This window comes from Grampus griseus (assembly GCF_964374135.1).
Source record: "Grampus griseus genome assembly, chromosome: 7".
In the NCBI taxonomy this organism is placed as follows: domain Eukaryota; kingdom Metazoa; phylum Chordata; class Mammalia; order Artiodactyla; family Delphinidae; genus Grampus; species Grampus griseus.
Genome location: NC_139001.1, coordinates 19018888 through 19039693, shown reverse-complemented (window position 1 = coordinate 19039693; position 20806 = coordinate 19018888). Strand labels below are relative to the sequence as shown.

The 20806-nt window shown below is 48.9% G+C and overlaps 1 protein-coding gene across 1 annotated transcript; it reads left to right on the top strand.

Moving 5' to 3' along the window:
- The first annotated feature begins 364 nt into the window (after positions 1-364).
- Positions 365-20002, top strand: PLCD4 (phospholipase C delta 4). The gene is made up of 17 exons (XM_082658422.1): positions 365-601; positions 4738-4793; positions 4931-5089; positions 6296-6524; positions 7275-7404; positions 7985-8216; positions 11753-11954; positions 13119-13263; positions 13895-14047; positions 15960-16133; positions 17363-17458; positions 17605-17761; positions 18097-18213; positions 18446-18618; positions 19170-19305; positions 19639-19788; positions 19869-20002. Exons 2-17 carry the CDS (start codon positions 4772-4774, stop codon positions 19973-19975), a joined length of 2382 nt encoding a protein of 793 aa, XP_082514548.1. The 5' UTR covers positions 365-601; positions 4738-4771; the 3' UTR covers positions 19976-20002.
- Positions 20003-20806: the final 804 nt, after the last annotated feature.

The window sequence follows — 20806 nt, the reverse complement described above, 5'->3', positions numbered from 1 at the left end:
CTTTTTTCCTTTCCCTGAGCCATAGAGTTAGACTGAGTGCCCGGCAAGGCAGGATGCAGAGACACTTCTGCCAGTGGAAACAGACACCATGGAAAGGAGCCAGATGAAATAAGGGCAAAGACAGCTGTACAACACACAGAGAGAAACCAACCAGAATGAAAAGCAGTGATTCATGGAGCACTGCAACTCGGATACTCCTTGGGTTTCACTCTGAGAGCTACTGCAGGACTGAGGTCAGTGAGGGCTGGCATCAAGATGAAGGACAGACAGGCTCCTCCTCCCTGGAGATGTGATGCCCGTCAATCCCTCCCCTTAATCCTCTTCTGCGCACCCCACCCCCACTACTCCCTCACACTGACCAGTGTCCTGGGCCTTTAAGAGTTGGATGGGCTGGACTGAGGAGAGCGCTCACACCTCTCCCCACCCTACTCTTTCTATCTGACTGTAAGTCTGCCAGTGACAGCAGCAAACTGCAGCAGAAGAGGGGAGGAAGCCAGTGAGTGCAAGAGAAGCAAAGGAGAAAAGGAGCCCTCCTGGGTTTCCTCGGCCCACAGCAGAGAGCGTCGCAGATATCAGACACAGGACTTCTCTCCTGCCCACGGTAAGGGCCTGGAGGCTCAGACCAGCCTCTGCTCCAAGCTCTGGCCTGTCTGAGTCCCTAACTCTGCCCTCCACATGCTTACCCACCCTGACTAAATCATACCCTGGACTCTTTTGCCTGAACAGGCCTACAGGGCTCTGACCTCCTGGTTTTCTCTAGCTTAACCTCTTTGACTTACAGTTTTCCTGCTGGTTGTATCAGTCACCTCTTTATATGAGGACCTCTTAGCTACCCAGGCTACCACTCAGAGGTGAGCCCCACCCTAGTAAGGGAAGAGAGAGAATTGGAGCAGCCACGCTTTAGCACAAATTCAATTACAGATTGTTGAGGATTACCAAATGAGGGCTGGCCAAGACCCATGGGGAGTACAGAAACCCCTGGTAATAGGGAGAGTTGTGAGACTTCCTTGGAAAGAGCCAGGGTTTGAGTTCTATGCCTGGTTCTTAGCCTGCTCAATGACCCAGGGCAGTTTGTTGGTGTGCCAGAGTGCTGTGCTGGGAAGAGCACTTGCTTCTAGTCCTGACTCTGACGTTAACTAGCTCTGTGACTTTGGACCACAACTTCCTGATCTATGATCAGAGGGAGTGGAGGCTTCCCCAGATTTGCTTGTGTATCAGGAGTGCTTAGCTTATTAAAGATAAGTATTCCTGGACCCCATCCTTGGAAATCTGGATCTGGTAGATTTGAGGTGGAGCTAAGGAATCTCTATTTTAAGACACTTTCCAGGAGATATTGATATAGGCAGGAACTGCTGGATTGATGTGTTATAAAAGAGGAGTCTTCAAGCTCTGAACATTCTAAGGGCTATGACCCATTCTGTCCTCTTTATGTGAACCAGGTCTGTCATAATCCTGCTCCAAAGCAAGAGAGTAGACAGAATGATTCTCTTCCTTCCTACCCTCAGAGAGACCATAGACACCTTGAATTCCACTATTAGCCATTGGCGCCATTGGCAACTCTGCCAAAGTCCATCTCTAGGTGACATGAAGCCACCTGGCAGTGGAGGACCAAATCTTGCTCGGCAGTCCTTGGCTACTTCCCACTTTATTTTGTGTCTCTATTTTCTCATCTGTGTTATAGAGGTAATTATCCATATCCTCGAGGATCTCCACATATGTGCCTAGGAGTAAACAGTTAAGACCCAATCTCTCTTACTCTCAGTCATTATCCTCTGCTCCTTGCCTTTTGCTCTTGCTCCCACTTCCAAATCCTTTTTCCCTCTTCTCCTAACTGCACCTACATCAGTTGTGACCATCCTTCCCATCCTACCTTCAGGCACCAAAGGAAACACCAAGACCTAGAACACCTGGGTTCTAAGTCTCATTCTCTGGGCGGTTTGTTTAGTCAGTCTCCTAGGATACAGGGGAAAATGAGGCCGAGCAGAGGGATGTGATACTCAGTATCCGAACCCAAGTGTCCCCTTTCCAGGCTCTCAAACTCCTCACAGCGGAAGAAAACCAGAGCTATTGAGAATTAGAAGAGAAACAAAAGAGGAAGGAGTAATGAAGAGAAGGTATAAGGAGAAGGATGAGAAGAGGAGAGCAAAGAGAGGCTGACGTAAGTGAGCAAACAGGGAGGCAGAGAGAGGATGAGAAGAGAAGAGTGAGCTGGGGAGAAAGGAAAAGGAAGGGGTCAAGCAGAGAATGGGGAAAGGAAAGATAGAAAAGAAGGGCTATTAAGTGGAATACGGTGGGAACAGAAAATGATGGGGAGGAGAGACAAAACACTGATGTCCCTCATTCAGTCTTATCTCTGCTTTAATCTGCTTCCTAGAGAAAGCCCTTTCTAAGGGCAGAGTCTCAGTGAGACCTCTGAAGTGGTCATATAGAGACCTCAGTTCTAGTCCCAGCTCTGCCACTTAATTCATTAGGCGACTGGCAGTTCAGCTAGTCCTCTGTCCCCTTCTCTATAAAATGCAGTCCAGCTCTGACATTCTGTGGCTCCCTGAGTTGAAATTGGCCCTCTAATGGCCACATGTCACCTAGATACAGGTTTAAAATAGTGATTCAGGAGTGGGAGCAGGATTGGAAGAGCATGCCGAGCTCTGGGATTGGAAGAGTTTGACAAGAGAGGTTAAAATAATTTTCTAAGGCTGGTTTGAGAGGAGGTAGGGGTGTCCCAGCAAAATAGGGGTGTCCCAGCACTTGGGCTCTGTTCTCAGGCTTCCCATGTTTCAGGACATCATGGTGAGGCTCCCAGACACAGGCATAAGGGAAGGTAATTCTGTCTTCTTCCAGGGCCAAGGCCCACCCATCCCAGAAGTTCAGAGGAGAGATGAGGCAGGATGTTGGCAAGGGGGATTAGGCTTCAGCCCGGGTTACCTCAACCTCCCTTAGAGTCTGAGGACCTAAGACATTTAAGAAAGACCTGTTACTTTTCAGTCTTCATACAGCTTTTGTAAACCTCAGATTCCAAACTGTGCATCCCCACCCAGCAAAGCAGGGATGCTTTTCTGTCTTCTTTTCTTCCTTCTTCAATCAGAGGTTTCTTCTGGTCTCACCCAAGCTTACACATTTGGCATCAGCCAGCAAAACCTTTCCCTGACAGTTGGAACTGTCTCAGGGTTCTTGCTCTCCTGAGAGCTGCCTTGAGATATTTCTTCTGCTTAGGCTCAAACTGATTCCCTGCACATTTCTACTCCTTTGGAAAGCCTTCTCTAGGTCCTGCAGTCAGGAAAGCTGTATTCTCAGTGATCTCCACATTATTCCTGAAGACTTAGTCACCCTGGGTGACTTTATAGTCTCTTCCTACTTAAGGGAGATAGGGCACTAATATGCTGTGTGACCTCAGATAAGTCACATCATATTTCTGGACTTCTGCTTTTTCATTTGTAAAACGTAGGGAGTTGAACTGCATGATGTTTCAATGGAGTACTAACGGAATGATTGGTTTAAGGATTCTTTCAGTTTTTTAGATGTTCACCACTGTCAAAATGTTAAACTTATTAATTAAAAACCACAACATTTTTATTCAAGTGTAGATCCTTTGCTTATACAAGAGCATAGAGCTTTATGTTTCTTGGGCTTGGCCAGTTTCAGCATGATTTGGTTAAGAGTCGAGTATATTTCTTCTTGAGGCAGAGCTAGAATCAAAGTGGCCACAAATCAAATCTTCTAGTTCTTTTCAAGGCAAGTTTGTTGTTAGCTATTAGGACAACCTAACCAGTCCTAAATTAGACAGCACATATTTAAAGGTAGGAACTCTTTTTTAGTAGGTAGAGAAAACTTGAAAATGCAGTTCTGAGACTATGTAACTTATCTGGTCCATTAAAACTGTGAGAATTACTATTATGAAAAGGAGTATAAAATATACTTTATCATGTGAAGGTAGAAGTGGCTTATTTATGTAGGTGCAGCACCAAGCGTTGTAGAAGAGACAAAAGAAATACTCTGGGGCTTCCCTGGTGGCGCAGTGGTTGAGAGTCCGCCTGCCGATGCGGGGGACACGGGTTCGTGCCCCGGTCTGGGAAGATCCCACATGCCGCGGAGCGGCTGGGCCCATGAGCCATGGCCGCTGAGCCTGCAGGTCCAGAGCCTGTGCTCCACAACGCGAGAGGCCACAACAGTGAGAGGCCCGCGTACCGCAAAAAAAAAAAAAAGAAATACTCTGGCTTAGCCCTTCTGGAGCTGGATGACCTACGTGGGAGCATGGGGAGGGCTTCCGGAGGAGGGAGCTGGGACGATTCCACTTGGAGAAGGGAAGGCTAGGATGCAGAGAGAGTCTAGTTTCTGAAAGGGGACAGGCAGCAAGTTGGTGATTCCTAATAATGGGGAACTGAGACGTGTGGTCAGCATTACCTCGTGGATAGCAGGATATTGGGAAGGAAGGAGTATTTGGCAGAAAGCCCTGGTGTGGCCCTGTCGGAGATGGCTGTGGTAAACAGCATAGGCTCTGGAATCAGATATATTTGGGTTTAAATTCCGAGTCCCTGTGTGACTGAGGCAAGTTTCTTAGCCTCTCTAAGCCTCAGAATCACCAAACTCAAATCAGAAGTAAAAAGAGCTACAAACTATGTAGATGAAGTAGCTGACATGCAGTCAAGAAACACTAGCTTCCTTCTCTTCCTCCGCTGATCTGTTATTCTAAGACCCCGAGATTAACCTAAAGCCTCTTGCTGCTGCTCCTTGCTCCTTTAGGTGACTCTGGCATCAGCTGGTGAAGCAGTGGGTGATGGCATCCCTGCTGCAAGGCCGTGAGTACCCCTGCAGGAGAAGAGGGCTTGGGGAGACAGCCCAGGGACAGGGAGGAGGCTGGACCCCTGTTCAAGAGCTCCTCCTGGGCCCTCCACCCTCCCCGCCAGCTACCCAGTCCCTGCTTCTCCTGGCTCAGGGCTGCCTGTTAATCAAGACCTGCTGCTGATGCAGAAAGGCACGCTGATGCGCAAGGTGAGGTCCAAAAGCTGGAAGAAGCTAAGATACTTCAGACTTCAGGACGATGGCATGACAGTCTGGCATGCCCGGCAGGCCGGAGGCAGGGCCAAGCCCAGCTGTGAGTGATGTGGATAGCTAGGGGCGGGCACATGGGTGGATAGAACCCTGAGGACCCAGCAGCCTGAGAGCAGGGGGAGGGACCAGTGTCCTATGACGTGCCCTTGTGCTGTCCCTTTTGTGTCTGTGTCTGAGCCTGTAAAATGGAAATTATAACAGTACTTGACTCTTAAGTGTGTTATGAGGATCAAATTGGTTATCGCATGCAAAGACCTTCGAAGAGTCCTGGCACATAATAAAGCTCAGTAAATCATAGGTTATATATTATTATACTACTATTATTATTATTATTATTAGAGCTTGATCTCAGGCATCAGAATGTTTGGATTAAAGCCCTGGCTCTCCCAATTTCTAGCTGACTGGCTTTGGACAAGTTACTTAACTTAAACTAATATCAGTTTCCTCATCTATAAAATGGGGATTAAACAGTACCTGTCCAGTATGTTACAGAGGCTTAAGAAGTTAATGTATAAATCACCTAGCATGAGGTCTGAAAGCAGGATGCATTTAATAAATGTTAGTCATTATAATGAATACTTCTAAATATCATAAATGTGTCATAGTAATGTGCATCCTATTGGCCAAACACTTTATGATCCCTCTAAAAATTTGATCACAGGACACATCTAAGAGAATCTACTTTAGAGACATAACCAAAGCTCATGATCCACACCAGCTCCAGCTGAAGAAGTGGGGGGAAGGATTTCTCTGGCTCCCTCCCAGACATCTGGAAAGAGGAAGCCCTCAAACCTGGAATGGGAGAATTGAATTTGGGCACATCATGCTTTGGTGTAACTGCTTCTACCCTGCAAGTGTGTTTCCACTTGTCAGCCCCGCCAGTCCTCCTGTGATCCCCATGTAAACTGGCCATGGAAGGGACCATCCCTTATTTAAGATGAGGACACTGAGGGGTTATGTCATTTTGGCCCATGTCACGCCGCCAGCTGGTGGCTGGAAGCCAGGTCTTGCCACTCCCAGAACAGGCCCCTTGCCGTGCTGCCTATGAAAACAGCAATGACTCGTGGCATCCTGAATTCCAAGGGTCTGCATCTCCCTGTACTAAGGCTTTGGGGGTTCCAACCTGTGGAGGCTGGGGTCCCTCCTCCTGTGGCTTCAGAGAAAAGAGGGGAGTACTGGTCCTTGACCCTCAGCTGCTGATTTGGCGGGCCCTCTTCCTCAGTGTCCACACTTGCCTCTTCTCCGGCAGTCTCAATATCCGACGTGGACACAGTGCGTGAGGGCCACGAGTCTGAGTTGCTGCGAAACCTGGCAGAGGAGTTCCCCCTGGAGCAGGGCTTCACCATCGTCTTCCATGGCCGCCGCTCCAACTTGGACCTGGTGGCCAACAGTGTCGAGGAGGCCCAGATCTGGATGCAGGGGCTCCAGCTGTTGGTGGACTTTGTCACCAGCATGGACCAACAGGAGCGGCTGGACCAGTATCAGTAGGATGGAGTCAGAGTGGGCTCCACGGGTCACTGAAGGAGCCAGATGCTGCAGGGCTAGGGACCGGTGGGAGGGGGCACAGGGCTAGGTAAGCCCGAGGGTCCAGATGGGGTGGGCAAGGACTGCTCAGCCGAAGTGAGGCTGAGATACTGAGGGAGGAATGGAGGCTTGCGATGGCACAAGCATAGCCAGGCAGAGTTTGGGCAGGAATCAGGGCCCCCAGGATTGGGGGAAGGGACAGTGAGAGGCAAAGGACCAAAATAGGTGCTGATCCTGAGAGCTGAACAGAAGATCCCAGTGACATTAACTACAATAGGGATGGGAAGCAACTCCTTAGAGGGCTTAGTGGGGTCAACTCACTTCAACTTTCCTAGATTGTATTCACCTTCTATGCCAGATCATTCATTCATTCACCATCTGTTAAGCAGAATGTATGAGGCACTATGCCAGGCTTTAGGAATACAAAGATTAATGAGAATCAGATACTGTTTTTGTCGGTAGAGAAAATAGAATTGTATAAATACTTTAAGTACCTTAGCTGTATTATGGTACTCTAGATGATATGTGGGTGTCCAAAGATCGGTGCTCTGGGGAGATTATTCCAGAAACTAATGTGGAAAATGAATTGGCATTGGGGAGAGACTGGCGACAAAGGCAGGGGCGCAGATGTCAATGGATGAACGTGCACACACATCTGCACACACAAACACACACTCAGTGCTTTTGCCTTGACTCAGACCTGGATGGCTGAGTGATTGGTTCCAGCACGGAGACAAAAACCAGGATGGTCGGATGAGTTTCGGAGAAGTCCAGCGGTTACTGCACCTGATGAATGTGGAAATGGACCAAGACCATGCCTTCCAGCTTTTCCAGGTGAGTCTTCTGGGGAAGGAATAGCAGAAGCTAGCCAAGGCCACATTCTCACTTGGCCGGAAGGCCTCTGACCCTCTCAAGGAACACTCATCTGGTTGAATCTCTCCTATGCACCCTAGCACTATGCCAGGCTCAATGGGAAGTGTGGGCTGGACATGGTTCTTAACCTTCAGTCTTGTTGGAAAGATGACTCATAAACTTATGAAAGGTAAATAACAACATGTTATTACATCAGACCTCAGGGATCTCTCTGCCCTTGGCCAGAATTTCACAAGTGCCTAGTACAGTGGAAAACTCCAACTGGTAGGTGAGTAAATAGGAGGAGGGATCTTCTGATCTTTTAGGGACATGTTGGGTATTTAACTCTTTCTTGTTGAAAATTATCTCCAGTAGCAAATGGTATGGCTGAAATTTTGCTTTTTACTTACTGAAGTGGCTTCTTCTATGAACACTGAATGTCAGGAATTCTGTGGAAGCACGTTTGGCTTCACCAGTAATATTGCCCTTACAGGACAAGTCAAAGCCAAACAATCTGCTGTTAATAGGGTCTGTCCACTCTCCTCTAAACCCTCTTTTGCAGAGAGCAGATGCATCCCAGTCTGGGACTCTGGAGGGAGAAGAATTTGTAGAGTTTTATAAGTCATTGACTCAGCGTCCTGAGGTGCAGGAACTGTTTGAAAAGTTTTCATCTGATGGGCAGAAGCTGACACTGCTGGAATTTGTGGATTTTCTCCAAGAGGAGCAGAAAGAAGGAGAACGGGCTTCTGACCTTGCTCTAGAACTCATCGACTGCTATGAGCCTTCAGATAGCGGTAAGAGGATAAGGGTGGAGAGGCACCAGACGTGGGGGCCGGATGGGGGACTGTGGTTAGAAAGGTGCAGAGACAAGCAGCCTTCTGCTTAACTAAGGGAAGGCTGAGTCCATCCCTATCCAGGCCCCCTGCCCAATCAGCTTCATCTCATTCAACCACTCTTTCGGAAGGAGAGAGCCATTTCCTGCCCACATAAGACAGGAGTCTCCTCTGTAGTGCTGGATTTCTCAGGAGGAAGAACATTCCATAAGTCCCCTTTCCTCCACCATGCTCATGTTTCTCATCCTTCACTTTCAGGAAGTTCTTCCTGATATCAACATTTGTCCTCAGTGGAAACGGAAAATCCTTGGTCCTCTTGCTATTTTTAAAAAAAATAATTTATTTATTTATTGGCTGCGTTGGGTCTTCGTTGCTGTGCACGGACTTTCTCTAGTTGTGGTGAGTAGGGGCTACTCTTTGTTGTGGTGCGCAGGCTTCTCATTGCGGTGGCTTCTCTTGCTGCGGAGCACAGGCTCTAGGCGCGCGGGCTTCAGTAGTTGTAGCACGCGGGCTCAGTCGTTGTGGCTCGTCGGCTGTAGAGTGCGGGCTCAGTAGTTGTGGCGCGCGCACAGGCTTAGCTGCTCCGCGGCATGTGGGATCTTCCTGGACCAGGGCTCGAACCCATGTCCCCTGCATTGGCAGGCGGATTCTTAACCACTGCACCATCAGGGTAGCCCGGTCCTCTTGCTTTTGGCCTCTTCTCTAGTGCATGTGATTCCTTTTCCTCCAGCTCCCTTCATGGTTCCTGTTGGCTGTCTCTTTAAATGCTGGCTCTCTATCCTTTCCTGGGCTTTCTCCAAATTCTCCAAGTGGTTCTTGAGTCCTAAGCCCTTGAGCAGGGAAACTAGTCAGTCCCTGGCTGAGGGGGATGATGAGGTGGCCAATCATTTAGCTCTTTACAAGCACAGCTAAAATATGCCCTGTCTGCCCTCAGACCTTTCTCTTTGCCCCTTTACTAGACACCGTCCTACCCTCCATTCCCTGCAGAAAGTGAAGAATTTACATTACTAATATTAAGTGACTTACAAGGCATTTTACATCTCTTACTTCTTCTAGTCCTCACTATATCCTTGTAAATCAAACCCAATAATCTTTATTGGGCCTTTGCTAAGTATCCCATAATGTGCTAATATCTCTACATGTTTTTCCCTTCAAATCCTTCCAACAACCTGAGGAAGTGGGATCTATTATTGTCAGTTGTACAAAAGAGGAAAACTGAGGTTAAGAAAAGTTAAATGACTTGCTCAGAGTCAACAGCTAATGAAAGGAGGAACTGGGATTCAAACCCAGGTCATCTGACTCTTACCTGGTGCCTCTCTTGAGAACAAGGATTTGAGATGGGAGGAATGTGAGCTGGACAGGTGACCCAGGTTTCCTAGGTCTCAACTCCCACTCCCTTTCATTCATTCATTCACTCACTACTTCAGCAAATGCTCACTGAGTACTTGTAACGTGCCAGGACCTATGGTAGGCACCAGAAATACAGTAGTAGGTCAGACAAGTACAGTGCCCTCATGAAATGCAGAGTTAAACAGAAAGCGTTGGAATCGCTGATTCCAGATTCATGTGGGTGCTCAGAGAAGGAAGGGGCTGTAAAGCAATCATTTCAGGAAACTAAATAGAAGAGGAAGTTGGTGGGCTAAGAAATAGGATCCTCTATTTTCGGTTCAGGATCCGGTATACATCATTACATTTATTCTACCTCCCACCACTTTTGGTGTTCCTTCCCCTTGCACTTGACTATCAGATACTACACTCTGGCTGCAGAGTGTGGTATCAGTCAGGAGACGGGGGCTCAAGTCCCCACTATGCTTCTTAGTAACTGAGTAACTCTGGGCAAGAGTCACTTAACCTATTGGCGACTCAGTTTTCTCATTTGTAAAATAATTGGTGATCAAATGAAATAATGTACATGGGGACTTCCCTGGTGGTGTAGTGGCTGGGAATCTGCCTGCCAATGCGGGGGACGAGGGCTCGACCCCTGGTCTGGGAGGATCTCACATGCCGCAGAGCAGCTAGGCCAGTGCGGCACAACTACTGAGCCTGCGCTCTAGAGCCCGTGCTCTGTAGCAAGAGAGGCTACCGCAATGAGAGGCCTGCACACCGCAGCGAGGAGTGGCCCCAGCTCGCCGCAACTGGAGAAAGCCCATGTGCAGCAACAAAGACCCAACGCAGCCAAAAATAAATAAATTTATAAAAAAAAATAATGTACATGAAAACTACCTAGTAACTATGGACTTACCCTAGCGATTTGAGTTATTACAGTCAAGAATGAAACTTTGTGCCCAACTTCTTGCCGTTTTCCACCATCCTCAGGCCTTGTCAAACCTGGAGTGAGGAAGCTGGGCATGAGAGTCAAGCTGTTCCGTCTCCCCTGCAACAATGTTACCCTCAGTGAGACTGTACAATCCAGTGGTATAGAGCGTGGCTCTGACATCTGGCTGCCTGGGTTCAAATCCCAGCTCCTTCACTTATTAGTTATTAGTTATGTGACACTGGGATAAGTTACCTAACCTCTCAGGGCAGATCATGTTACATCCACCTGCTCGTGTTGGTGAGAGCATTAAGAGAGATGCTGCATGTAACGTCCTTGGCACAGAGCAAGTGCTCAAGAACTGTTAGCCATCATTGTTGTTATTATATGAAGCCTGTGCTGAGGGGGTGAGGGCTCTGGAAGGAGCAACAGGGCCCTGCCCTCAGAGTGTAGTCCAAGGGGATGTTGGACAAACACTCATCAAAGCACCATATGGGAACTGACGATAGGAAGAAACCCTCAGGCCATAGTTGGCAGCAGCTACACAGCCCAGGAAATAAAACACAGGTACCTTGGTCTTGTCACTAACAAGTCTTTGACTTTGATCCTCTCTGAGCCTCAGTTTCCCCATTTATGAAATTAGCCCTTTGGACTGAATACTTCGCTGTCCATTATGGTAACCAAGAGCTCCATGTGACTATTTAATTTGCAGTTGGCCCTCTGTATCCACAGATTCCACATTTGTGGATACGGAGGGTCGACTGCACCATGCCATTTTATGTAAGGCACTTAAGCATCCACGGATTTTGGTATCTGCTGTGGGGAAGGGGGAGGTCTTGCAGCCAATCCCCTGTGAATACTGAGGGATGACTGTAACTAAAATCAAAATTTTAACTCAGTTCCTCAGTTGCACAGCTACATTTCAAATACTCGGTAGCTTTATGTATTTAGAGGCTATTGTATCGGGCCGTGCAGAATAGAACATTTCCGTCATCGTAGAAAGTTCTATTGGACAGCACTGGACTAGAATGATCTTAATGATTCCCCTTGTAGATTTAATGTTCTCTGAGGGTGGGGGTGATTGAAATGACAGACACTGGATGGGGCAAGTTTGGGATCTGGAGGCTGGGAGTGGACACCATTGGAAAGGCCAGGCCCTGGAGAGGGCTGGGGTGGAGAACCACCTGTAGGTGTGCTGGGTGCTGTCACCAGAACTTCTCACTCTAGCTACTCCACACCCTAGGCAAACTGCGGCATGTGCTGAGCATGGATGGCTTCCTCAGCTACCTCTACTCAAAGGACGGAGACATCTTCAATCCGACCTGTCTCCCCATCTACCAGGATATGACTCAGCCCCTGAACCAGTACTACATCAGCAGTTCCCACAACACCTACCTAGTGGGAGACCAGCTTTGTGGCCAGAGCAGCGTGGAGGGATACATACGGTGCAGTGGGGCCGAGGGGTGAAAGGGTCCAGCTCATGAGAAAGGAACATCTGTGGGAAGTTGGGGGTTGCTGTCAGGCGATAACAGGGATTGAAAAGTTGTGGGGGGCTTTGGGGCTGAGGATCCCTGGATACCTGAGAGACATGGAGGAGCTACTGAAGACTGGCAGGAAAGTGGTATGGAAACCCTGTGGGTAAATGGAGTTTCTCTCTCTCTCTCATAGGCTATGAAACTCTCTTGGAACTCAGAGGTCCTGACAGATTTATTGTGAACAAATAAATAAACTAAATCTTAAATGGGAGGCAGTAGAGAAGAGGAGTTAAAAACATAGGTTCTGGGCTTCCCTGGTGCCGCAGTGGTTGAGAGTCTGCCTGCCAATGCAGCGGACACGGGTTCGTGCCCTGGTCCGGGAAGATCCCACATGCCGCGGAGCAGCTGGGCCCATGAGCCATGGCTGCTGAGCCTGCGCGTCCGGAGCCTGTGCTCCACAATGGGAGAGGCCACAACAGTGAGAGGCCCACTTCAAAAAAAAAAAAAAAAAAAAACACATAGGTTCTGGAGTCAGACGATTTGAGATCAAATACTAGCTCCCTCACTTGGGACTATAGGGCTAAATATTTAACCTCTCTATGCCTCAGTTTCCCTATCTGAGAAACAGAGATGATTACAATGCCTATTCTGTCTGGGTTGTTGTGAAGATAAAATGAGGTAATCCATGTGTCAATAGCTAATAAATGGTATCTGCTTTTAATCGTGGATTAGAGCAAATAGTCAAGATATCCTTGTAGTGAACTAGTAGCTTCAAGGGATACATGATGAGTGGAACTTCCCCAGAAAGTCTAGTAGAGAAAGTAACTGTAAATTTACTGAGAGTTTGAATAACTCGGTGTCGTATAACGATTTACAAGCAGAACACCCCAAGGCAGGATGTGATGGCTCGCTAAGGGAGGATTGTGAGTTGGGCTGGGTGGGGGTGGGTGGAGATCAGTGTGAGCTGCAGCCCTGTCCCAGTAGACAGAGAAGGGTCCGTGGAGATGTAACTTGGTGGAGTCTTGATGGGTAAGTGCCGGTAAGCACTGTTCTCTTCAGGATGGAGAGAGAGGGTCCCTAGGTGGAAGATCAGACCTTGACCCCTCCTGTCCCTGGGGGGTGGGGTTCTTGCAGGGCCCTGAAGCGAGGATGCCGCTGCGTGGAGGTGGATATATGGGATGGACCTAGCGGGGAACCTATTGTTTACCACGGACACACACTGACCTCTCGCATCCCGTTCAAAGATGTTGTGGCCGCCATTGGACAGTATGCCTTCCAGGTAGGAGCCTCAGGATGGAAATACTGATGAAGCAAGAGGATCTGAAGGAAGAGGCTCTGGGTCTGGGGAGGGTGGAGGGCTGCAGGGGAGGTTACGTCAAATGGCATATGTGTAAAAGAGATTTTAACTGTGAAGCATCAGGCAAATATTAAGGGATTATTATGAATAAGTGTTAGATGTGTTACTAGTAGTCATAGAGCTAATTGCTAGAGATTAGTAATTATTACCTCTAACAACTCTGTCACCCATCTGGGAGAGGGTGGATGAGGAAACAGAGAAAGTGGTGGGTAGAGCTGGGAGACAATAGCAATCTGGAGATGAAAGCCTGAGAGTGTAACATGAACAAGTAACTGGGGGAATGGCCTGGCTTTCCCACTCTGAGCCTGAAAACGCAAAGGTCCCAGAGGGACCTGGGTCAGACCTGGCACAGATCTGAGATTTGGGGTCCCAAGAGTGACTTTTAGATGTGGGGTGCCCAGACCCAGGAAGATCTCCTTGAGGCCTGGCATGGGGTTGGAGGACCTTGGCAATCAGGGTACTCAGTTGAGTTAGTAACTAGGGGGGCCTGGAGAAGCAAGGAGGTTATAGGCCTCAGAACTCTGGCTCCAGCATGCCCTTCCCTCCCCATCAGACATCAGACTATCCAGTCATCTTGTCCCTGGAGAACCACTGCAGCTGGGAACAGCAGGAGATCATAGCACGCCATCTGACAGAGATCCTGGGAAATCAGCTACTGAGCACCACCTTGGATGGGCAGCTTCCCACTCAGCTGCCCTCCCCTGAGGTAGGACCATGCTCCCCCAGCCCAGGCTCTGCCATGGCTTCCCTATTGCCCCACCTTGGCTCCTTCTTCCATGCCCATCTTGTTCCCTTCTTCTCACCCTCAGATGGACCATCTTACTCTTTAATATCCTTGGAGAGAACTTCAATTTTTTAAAAATCTGATTCAGGGAATTCCCTGGTGGCCTAGTGGTTAGGATTCCGGGCTTTCACTGCCGTGGCCCGGGTTTAGTCCCTGGATGGGGAACTGAGATCCTACAAGCCGTGTGGCGCAACCAAAAAAAAAAAAAAATCTAATTTAACATAGAATTCTAGGTAAAGTTCTCTAAATTTAAAGACATTTATTTACTTTATTTTTTTAATGGAAAATCTTTTTTTCTTGATAGTTCATAATTATAGCCTAGCCCCCCCACCATAATCTCAGCCTCTCCCATAACGGCTGCCAAAAGATTTTCTAAATGCTTATATAGACATGTATGTGTATATATGGTCACATTTAAAAAACGTGAATGGGATCATCCTTTCCTCCCCTTTTATAGCTCACATATAATATCAATATCTATCATGAATGTCTTTTCATATATATGTTTTTTTTTTTTTTTTTTTTTTTTTGCCGTACGCGGGCTTCTCACTGTTGTGGCCTCTCCCGTTGCGGAGCACAGGCTCTGGACGTGCAGGCTCAGCAGCCATGGTTCACGGGCCTAGCCGCTCCGCGGCATGTGGGATCTTCCTGGACCGGGGCACGAACCCGTGTCCCCTGCATCGGCAGGCGGACTCTCAACCACTGTGCCACCAGGGAAGCCCAGGGTTTATAATTTTTATTGATATATAACAAATTTTTAAATGTTAAAGATAATGTTTTGGAAATTTTTTTTTTTTGCAGTCTATTTTCCTTTTCTTTTCTGGCCGCGCTGCACGGCTTGCAGGATCTTAGTTCCCAGACCAGGGAATGAACCCCGGCCACGGCAGTGAAAGTGCGGAGTCCTAACCAATGGACCGCCAGGGAACTGCCCTTGCAGGCTACTTTTTCTTTTTGTCATTATAACATCTTCAGAGATTTTTAATCTTTATGTAGTCAAATCTGCCAATTATTTTTATGTCTTGTGAGTTTTCATCGCATGTTTTTATTTATTTATTTATTTATTATTTATTTGCGGGGGGGTACGCGGGCCTCTCACTGTTGTGGCCTCTCCCGTTGCGGAGCACAGGCTCCGGACACACAGGCTCAGCAGCCACGGCTCACGGGCCCAGCCGCTCCGCGGCATGTGGGATCTTCCCGGACCGGGGCACGAACCCATGTCCCCTGCATCAGCAGGCGGACTCTCAACCACTGCGCCACCAAGGAAGCCCCATCTCATGTTTTTTTTTTTTTTTTTGGTACGCGGGCCTCTCACTGCTGTGGCCTCTCCCGCCGCAGAGCACAGGCTCCGGACGCACAGGCTCAGCGGCCATGGCTCACGGGCCCAGCCGCTCCGCGGCATGTGGGATCCTCCCGGATCGGGGCACGAACCCGCGTCCCCCGCACCGGCAGGCGGACTCTCAACCACTGCGCCACCAGGGAAGCCCCCATCTCATGTTTTTAAAGGCTTTACCACCTTAAGGTTATTCAGAAAGATTCTGTATTTTCTTCTAATACTCTTATGTTCTTTATATTTACATGTAAATCTTTAATCTGTGAGGAATCTTCATGTGTCAAATGTGAGGTAGGGGTCTGCATGTATTTTTTTCCTTATGGATAGAGATGTTACAGGTTCGTTTAATAGGAAATCCCTGTTGTATGTATCAAGAAGCCTTCCTGTGGGAACTTCTGACCACTCACTCACTTCCTGTGCCTTTGAGAGCAGTGGGACCTGCATGATCCCCAGGAGGGTTCCAGACGAGATAGGTAGACAGGCCCCCTCATTTTTGTCCCCTAGGAGCTTCGGAGGAAGATCCTTGTGAAGGGAAAGAAGTTAAAAACGCTTGAGGAGGATCTTGAGGAAGAGGAGGAGGAGCCAGAGTCTGAACTGGAGGAGGCTGAGCTGCAGCTGGAGGCCCAGATGGAGTCTGAGCCCCAGGAGTTGAGCCCTCGCAGTAAGGACAAAAAGAAGGTAGGCCAGGAGAGTGATCTTTCTGCTCTGGCATTTGATCAGGGGGTACCACTAGCTGAGAGCCCGCATGTGAAGAGACTGGAGCCAGGCAGGGTGGAGGGCCAAGGAGCAAAATGCTCCTTGCCTCCAATTAAAGAGGCATAAGAATGCGTACATAGCATCACTATATAGATTGCCATATATAGGTACATTGCAGTGGCTTTCCAACTTCTTTGGGCCGTGAAATCTTTTTTTTTTAATGAAATCTTATATGGAAGCTCAGTATACAAAATAGATAAATGCAGAGCCCTCCTGGTTGAAGCACCCCTTTGGCTCTCTCCTGGGTCTCCCAGGTGACTTCTGAGACATCTTTGTGCTACTTCCCAGTCTCCTTGAAGGCTAGTTCGAAAACCACTGATGGGTACATGCGTGCATGCGTGCGTGTGTGTGTTATATTGGGTAAGTAGGGCTTACTAGAGTGACTGCTGTGACCTCAACTAAAGTCGGCTTAGTTAGAGAAAGCTTCTTGGAAAAGGTGAGTCTGAAGAGGGATCAGAAATAGCCAGAGGAGGAGCAGGAAGAGGTGGGGAAGGGGCACCACTGGTGGGACCACCGAGATCCTGCTCTGAAGTCCGCATTTCTCTCTTCTGTGCATTTGCTTGGCTCAGATGACTTCTAGCTTATCCTGTTCTCTCTGGAGCTGTGTTGTCTAACCTGCTGCCATGCCCAGGGATGGAAATGGGAATTCAGGAGAAAAATCTATAGATATTACTCTGGGACTCTCACATCCTTCCAGGTGTGATTTCCATGACCATCTGCATACCTTGACGTATCTGTCTGGGCTCACGTGCATTTTTTTTTTTTTTTTTGTGCTACGCGGGCCTCTCACTGTTGTGACCTCTCCCGTTGCGGAGCACAGGCTACGGACGCGCAGGCTCAGCGGCCATGGCTCACGGGCCCAGCCGCTCCGCGGCATGTGGGATCTTCCCAGACTGGGCCACAAACCCGCGTCCTCTGCATCGGCAGGCGGACTCTCAACCACTACGCCACCAGGGAAGCCCTCGTGTGCATTTTGATAAAAAATTATTTATTTGTTTTAAAAGATGAGAGGTAGGGAGTATGACATCTGTTTAATAATAATAATAATAAATTAAAAACCTGTTACTTACAAAGTAATCCTTCAAGCCCAGAGGCTGAAACTGATCCCATCAGTATACATAGACTGCCTTTATTGCCATTCCCATCCTCAGGTTGTGATGTGCCCACTGTTGTGTCCGCCTATGTGTTGTAAGATTATGTCCCAGGCTCCTATTTCCAAGCCTGGGTTGCTTCTCTTTCCAAAGCAGGTGAGGCAGGAGGGAGAATACAGTGGGGAGGCAGTGGGCAGAGCCTTATGTTGGGTGGAGAAGTTCAGATCTTGGCCATTGGCTTCTTCCCTCTCAGATTGCTAATGGTTCAATTCCATCTTCCTCTCTACTTTCTCCTTTTCCAGAAATCCAAGCCCATCTTATGTCCATCCCTCTCTGCCCTGGTCGTCTACTTGAAGGCTGTCACATTCTACAGCTTCACTCATTCGAGGGAGCACTACCTCTTCTATGAAACATCATCTTTCTCTGAAGCCAAGGCCAAGAGCCTCATCAAGGAGGCTGGTCAGGACCAAAAGGGAGGGACACGGAAGGAACTGGGATGGGTTAGAGTCAGGTCTGATGGGCAGGCAGATGAGTCCCAAGAGGATGAGGGAGCTAAGGAGGGATGGTGGAGCCAAGGAACTCCTCAGACCAGGTACGGGGATGGGAGTATTAACAGTGGGCTCAAGGCTCTAGGAGTAAGACAGGTGTGGGAGATGGTCTGCATGGAAGAGAGATAGGCATAGCCTTAGGAGATGCTGCAAAGAATGAATTGGGTGGGCAGGGTCCTTGAGACCAGGGAAGTGGGAGGATCCACCCCACCCACTACCATCTCCCTACCCACACCCTCTTTGCAGGCAATGAGTTTGTGCTGCACAATACCTGGCAGTTAAGCCGTGTATATCCCAGTGGCCTGAGGACAGATTCATCCAACTACAACCCCCAGGAGTTCTGGAATGCAGGCTGCCAGATGGGTGAGGGGGCAGTAGGGACAGGGAAGAGCGAGTGGAAGAGCTACGGGTGGGAAGTAAGTCCCTGGGTGGCAACGGGGCCAGGGAGTGCTCCGAGAGGAGGGCTAGGCTGAGAAAGATGCTCTCCATCGTGTTCCCTGCAGCCCTTTTACACCCAATATGTCTGTCTAGCTCCATGAAAGATGGGCTGGATGGCCCCCACGGTGAATCTTTCCTTTTCTCCCCGGGCCCTCAGTGGCTCTGAATATGCAGACTGCGGGGCTTGAGATGGACCTGTGTGATGGGCTCTTCCGTCAGAATGCTGGCTCCGGCTACGTGCTGAAGCCAGACTTCCTGCGTGACGCCCAGAGTTCCTTCCACCCTGAGAGGCCCATCAGTCCGTTCAAAGCCCAGACCCTCCTAATCCAGGTATAATGGAAAGAGAAACCATTGGGAAGAAACTGGGATCACTGGGATAGAAGCCAGGGAGGGTGGTGGGTGGAAGGGGTGAGGGGTGGGTGGCTAGGACTGACAGGAGTGTAATGGGGGAAAAGTTCCTCATGAGGCAGCATGGACTTTGGAGCCAGTTGCCTAGGTTCAAACCCATTTACTAGTTGTGTAACGTTAGGCAAACTCCTTAACCTTAGTCTACTCACCTGCAAAATTGGGGTAACAATACTGCCTACCTCTCAGGGCTGTTGTGATTAGTTAATCTGAAGTGCTTACAACAGTGCCTAGGGCATAGTAAGCGCTATAGAAGGGCTGCTGTCATAAAATACCTACTTTCAAACCTTGCTAAATTTCTACTTGGATGCATTTTAAATAGCAGGTGAGGTACTAGAATGTATTACCCATGAGAATTAGCTTTGCAAACCCCAAAGCTATAGTGCAAGGTCCTGTGTCTCCCCCGCAAGGGTGTGAGAGCTGGACGGGGGCTAGGCTGAGCAGGAACTAGTGAGGTTCCAGAGCTCTGGTTGCAGGTAATCAGTGGGCAGCAACTCCCCAAAGTGGACAAGACCAAAGAGGAGTCCATTGTGGATCCACTGGTAAGAGTGGAGATCTTTGGCGTCCGCCAAGACACAACCCGGCAAGAGACCAGCTACGTGGAGAACAATGGTGAGACTGGGCAGTGCTGGGGGAAAGTGGGCGGAGCATGGCTGTTGTTTTCCTACCATCCAGCCCTCCATTAAGCACAGTCCATCACCCCTCCCGCCACCTTCATGGGAGGCAGTGTGGAACCGGACAAAGAATAAGGACTTGGACATCTTGGGTCTGAAGCCAGGCCTCTCACTTACAAGCTCCAGTGACTAAGCAAACTGCTTACCCACTCAATCTCCTCACTTGTAAAATGCTATGAAAATTAAGCGAGAGAACATGGGGAAAGCAACCCAACATGGTCAACAATGTCTGTTCCTTCATTTCTTCCCTCACTTACCCTCCCCCACTCAGGTTTTAATCCATACTGGGGGCAGACACTGTGCTTCCGGGTCCTGGTACCTGAACTGGCCCTGCTGCGTTTTGTGGTAAAAGACTATGACTGGAAATCCCGAAACGATTTCATTGGTCAGTACACCCTGCCTTGGAACTGCATGCAACAAGGTGAGCCAGTCCTCCCACCCCTGGCCCGCACCCCAGCTCTGGGCTGCCTTCCTAATACCGTCCCCCGCCCCCCTTTCCAGGTTACCGCCATATACACTTGCTCTCCAAGGATGGCATCAGCCTCCACCCAGCCTCCATCTTCGTGCACATCTGCACCCGGGAAGGGCTAGAGGGGGTTGAATCTTAAGGTGGGCACTTCACGGGAAGAGTGGGTACATCGGCTTTAGACGGTAAGAAAAGCCTGGAAGGATGCTCCAGAAAGCAAACAGAGGTGGTGAAAACCAAGCTTTGGACTGTGCATTCCTAGGCACAAAATTACTTCATCCTTCCTGACAAGCAAATCTAGGACCTGATTTTTCACTTTCTTTCTTTTCCCTTTCTTCGTTTTCACCAGCCTTTGGTATCATTCCTGTCCTTACCCTCTGCACACTCTACACTGGAATTCCTTCCTTCCTTCCTCTTGCTATAGGTTCAATACCATACCCAGATCTAGGACTACACTTTCACACCAACTCTGGCTCAAAGGCAGATTGCAACTAGAAATCCAGAGAAGGGCTTGGGGCAGACAAACCCTCAGAGGCACTATCTCCTCCACCTCTAACTTCCTCAAAGTCCAGAGCCAAGGGAAGGACAAATCAAGCCCCAAGGCTCCCCAGGCAAAGGCTGGGGAAGGAGATCTGACCCCAAGACTGTATTACGACTGTCAAGAGAACACTACACAGCCCTCAGAGTCTCCACTGGACTGCTGCTCCCTAGCCCCTCTGGTATAAATAGAGCTTCTCTCTCAATTTGGCTTGAGTACAGTCTCTCATTGTTGGGCAAGAAGGGGAGATATGAGGGTTGGGGGACATTTGGGATAGGGAAAAGGTGGAAAAATAGGGTTTCCAGGGCCCCCCCTGCACTTACTGCAAGTATGGCTTCTAAGGGACAGGGCAAAACGAGGAGACAAAGAGTTATGTGATCCCAGCCCTCCTAAAGAGTATGCCTGGAATAGTCCGGGTTTATGTCTGGTGTCTCA

Bases quoted from the DNA above. Each gene is read 5' to 3' on its own strand.
- PLCD4 (XM_082658422.1), top strand. From the start codon at position 4,772: ATGGCATCCCTGCTGCAAGGCC. The intron at 8,217-11,752 runs GTAAGAGGATAA...TCCACACCCTAG, and splicing joins CTATGAGCCTTCAGATAGCG to GCAAACTGCGGCATGTGCTG. The intron at 17,762-18,096 runs GTCAGGACCAAA...CCCTCTTTGCAG, and splicing joins GAGCCTCATCAAGGAGGCTG to GCAATGAGTTTGTGCTGCAC.